General features: G+C 39.9%; 1 protein-coding gene across 1 annotated transcript; it reads right to left on the bottom strand.

Moving 5' to 3' along the window:
- Nucleotides 1–1,782: 1,782 nt before the first annotated feature.
- Nucleotides 1,783–3,441, bottom strand: LOC121913584 (E3 ubiquitin-protein ligase TRIM21-like). The gene is made up of 2 exons (XM_042436260.1): nt 3,165–3,441; nt 1,783–2,816 (listed from the first exon to the last, which is right to left on the bottom strand). The coding sequence occupies exons 1-2, from the start codon at nt 3,424–3,426 to the stop codon at nt 1,783–1,785; spliced, it is 1,296 nt and encodes a 431-aa protein (XP_042292194.1). The 5' UTR covers nt 3,427–3,441.
- Between the last annotated feature and the right edge of the window lie 859 nt (nt 3,442–4,300).

Raw genomic sequence — 4,300 nt, forward strand, 5'->3', positions numbered from 1 at the left:
GTGACCTGCATGTGTACTGTACCTTTTGCATTCCTAGCAAGTTGAACTGGTCTTACAGGCATAAGCACAAACAAAATATGTGTGTGTGTGTGTGTGTGTGTGTGTGTGTGTGTGCATGTTAGTGTTTGAACATGCAGATATTCACACACTTGAACCGTGCTGCCTCTCAACAGTCATTCAGAAGCACAATGTCTCCTGAATGGTTCACAGACTTTATAAGAACATACAGTAAGTTTGATCATCTTTAATTTTGCATGGACGTATCACATAATGAAGTGTCATGTGGAAATAAAAATACATTTTACGAGTGTTTCAGTTGTTGAAAATTGATTGATTAAACATAACCCGAATCATCTCTTTATTTCATGTAGTTTCTGTCCACTAGGGGTCAGATTGAGCCAGGAACAGACTGTGTAATGTAGTGGACATTTATGGCTGTGGTAAATAATTTCAACCATTTGGACTCATGCTGTGGTTTACTCTTATTCAACTTTTTTCTATCAGAGAAGGCGCCACACCAAAAAAGAAACCCTCTGATCTACCAGGTTATGAACAAAGAGCAGCTCATGACATCAACTAATATATTGTATATTAAAATTAACATGTAAGTTGCAGTGAGTCTGTACCATTTCCCTCACACTGAAGGTGAATAAGATATAATATTTGTGATTCTATTATTTATTTGATCTTGCTGTTTAACTTCCTCCCCAAAAAGCCTTTTCTGTGGGATCTTGTCAGAACAGATCACTCCTCATACTGCTTTAGACCCACAGTACAGGCACAGATTGATAGTCCATTTGATTGTAATCATTATGCATCATTTTGTTTATTGGTTATGTGATACATTGGCATACGTGTGTTTGTTATAATGGGATTATACAATGGCTTGGCTGAATACTCAATTCTGATTGGTCCAATGGTGGGCACTGATGCTCAGTAAAGGGACATCTCGACCTTTTAACAGTTCTAATATCAAGCAAACTAAATAACAGGTAAATTACATTAGCTAGCTAGTTAAAATTATGTCTAGCCAGTATTACTCAGGGTTACCAGATGAAGAAAATTATCGTTACTTGGCCAAACTCAAATGTACCAAAAAAAAAAAAAAAGCCTTCTAATCTATGACCATGTAAAAAGAAGTGCCCACGGGTGAAAAAGGACCCATTTCTGATAACTATCTGGTGCTTGCTGGATCTAAAGACCAGACTGAGCAAAAACACACAGACCAAAACGTTTCTTATTAAGGGTTTATTGAAACTTAACATTGCAGATTTATTATTAACTTCTGATTGATATGGATTTGAATGACTACATATGTATATACCAGCATTTCATACAAGAATAAAATTTTGATATATGTTACATCACTGTAGACACATTAACCAGTGGTGAAGAGGTTAATGAATCAATAGTGGGCCTCTGCATTGATGCAGTAAAAGATAAAAATCCAAAATACATCAAACAAGACAATGCTATAATAAATCATAATGGAATTACCACATTAATCATATCCTGATGGAAACAAGTTTACGCTGTACTTTACCACTGAATATGTGCATTTCTTATCATGAATGACAGTGAATCTATTCATTTAAAAATTGATCAGTTTGTTTTGTTTTTATGTGTCTAATCCATCAATATCCTGTTATTGACTGCTGTGCCAGTGTTGTAGTATCAATACTTTGTCTGGTGTGTATTCGCGCAGTGGGCATTAGATATAGAAATTGATTTAATAAGTATTATTGGAAATACTTAGTCAGATGTTGATCATTAAAAAATAGATCAGGCAGTTTGATTGACAGGACAGATGATCAGAGGGGCGGAGTTTTTACCACCATCATTCAGACAGGGACTGAAGTATGGGTAGAGTTTCTCAGTGAAGGAGCAGCCAGTAAAGGAGTAGATAAGAGCTGCAGCATCTACGTCATAAAAGGAGACCAGACCCTCCTCATAATCCACAAACACCCCCACCTTCTGAGGCTGAGACTTCAGAGAGAGATCAATTAAAACACCAGTAAGAGCTTCGTACACACTGGCATTTCTTAACCATATACACCAGTAACCATTCTGAGGGCTCAGTGGGATTTCTCCCTTCCTGTTGATCGACTCTCTGGCCACTCCTAAAGTCCAGTCAGTCTTCCCTTTAACCTGAACCTCAAAGTAAAATCTGCCTGAAGAGAAACTCTGCTTTCCTAAAACATTTGCATAACGTGTAAATCTCTTTGGGTTGTCTGGGAGATTCTTCTTCGCATCACCATGATTTACTTTCTTTCCATCACCAGACAAGATGAGTTTAGGATGTGCTGTATCAGGATCAAGAGTCACATCCACTGCATACTGCTGGACCCTCTTCAGCTCAGCCTCAGTGAACAGCTTCCTCATCTCTTTGCTGAGCGTCTTGTCCACCTGAGCCACAGCTTTCACCACAGTCCCCTCATATGATGGTGGACGGACGCTGACCTCTGTCCAGTCTTTGGTGGGTAGAGCAGCTTTCAGGGATGGGATGTTTTGGAGGAGGTGGAGGTGGTCTTCAGAGCGTGAGAGCTGCTTCACCTCAGAGCTTCTCTTCATCAGCTTAGAGATTTCCTGTTCCAGCTCTTTGATGAAGACGTCAGCCTGTTTCTCTGTCGTTTTCTGCCTCTCTTTGATTGTTTTGACAATTTCCTCGCCTCTCTTAATAGACTCCTTCAGAACATTGAAGACCCGAACACCTTCTGCTATCTCTCTGTCTGCATCCTTCTTACTGAGGTCAACCGAGTGTTTGATCTCTTGAATCTTCAGTCGTCTCTTCTGGATCATCTGCTGAATTTCAGCCTCTGTCTTCCCCAGCTCTGCCTTCTTTCCTTCATATTCTTCTTTCAGAGGAACAAACTCATGTGTCTTGTGGTCTAAAACAAAGCAGAGCATGCAGACACATGTCTGGTCGGTCTTACAGAACAGCTCCAGAGGTTTATCGTGCTTCATACACATCCTGTCTTCCAGGTTCTCCACAGGGTCCATCAGCTCATGTCTTTTCAGACGAGAAGCTGTCAGATGAGGCTCCAGGTGAGTCTCACAGTAGGAGGCCAGACACACCAGACAGGACTTCAGGGCCTTCAGTTTGGTTCCAGTACAAATGTCACAGGGAACTTCCCCTGGTTTGGCAGCTTGTTGCTCTGAGCTGCTGCTGCTGGCTTCCTGTCGAGATTCCTGTCTGAACTGAGAAACCATCCCAGAGAGCAAAGTATTGACATGCAGCTCAGGTCTTGTGATAAAAACTTCCTTACAGATGGGACACAGGTACTGGTCATTACTGTTCCAGTGTTCAGTGATGCAGTTTTTACAGAAGTTGTGTCCACATGATGTGGTGACTGGATCAGTGAACACATCCAGACAGATGGAGCACAGAAACTGATCTTCAGATCGCAGACAGCTGGCAGTAGACATATCTACACACTGAGAGGAAAAGGTAAATTGTAAAAATTAAAAATGTTATTAAAGAATTCTTCATAATTGGTTTATAAATATCACATGAAAGATACCAGGCACCAACAACAGGAAGGAGGGCAGAAAGAAAACTGGCAAAGCAGATAATGTTATGAACCCTTAAGAGACAACACCCATCTTACATTGTGTGAAAGAAAAGAAAGAATATTTATTTACAGAAGGTTTGATTATTCATTGTGTGATTACTGGAATATAAAGTTTAGCAAATTTGAATTTCACTTAACTGAACTGTCGTTTTGACAAGAGTCATTATGAAATGAAAAGACTTAAATTTAGTTTCTGAGTAAAGCTGAAGTCTTGCGTGAAAACCTGCCGAAACACGTGTCTTGACTGCAGCTTTATGTTACTCTGACAAACAGTTTAATCTGAAGAGTATGACACTGAACCTGTCCTGTATTTCCAGTTCTGCCTTATCTCATACTCCAGTTCTATTGCTTGGACGCGATTATAGTGACATGCATTTGACACAAGATGTGTGGCACTGTTTACAGACTGACATCAATCCCTTTACAATCCTTTACAAACCTTTACAACTCTGTAACAATCATACTGTCAGTCCAAAGTTCAGCTCATGAGCTCAAGCGTGTACTTGTCTGTGTTGAACTGTAAGTTTTGTGTTAATGCTGGTTGTTGAAACAGTAAATATTATCAGCTGTACTCACCAGTGTTTGAGTCAGTTGTTGAGAAAGAACTGAAGAACTCAATTTAATTTTTCTTCAGACAGAAACAGAGACAATTGTGTCGACTGCAGCTCCTCTGTGTTAACTCTCTTCTCTCCTGTAGTTGTTGCTGAATCAGATGAGGAAGTTTAGAG

This window comes from Thunnus maccoyii, chromosome 2 (genome assembly GCF_910596095.1).
Source record: "Thunnus maccoyii chromosome 2, fThuMac1.1, whole genome shotgun sequence".
Lineage (NCBI taxonomy): Eukaryota > Metazoa > Chordata > Actinopteri > Scombriformes > Scombridae > Thunnus > Thunnus maccoyii.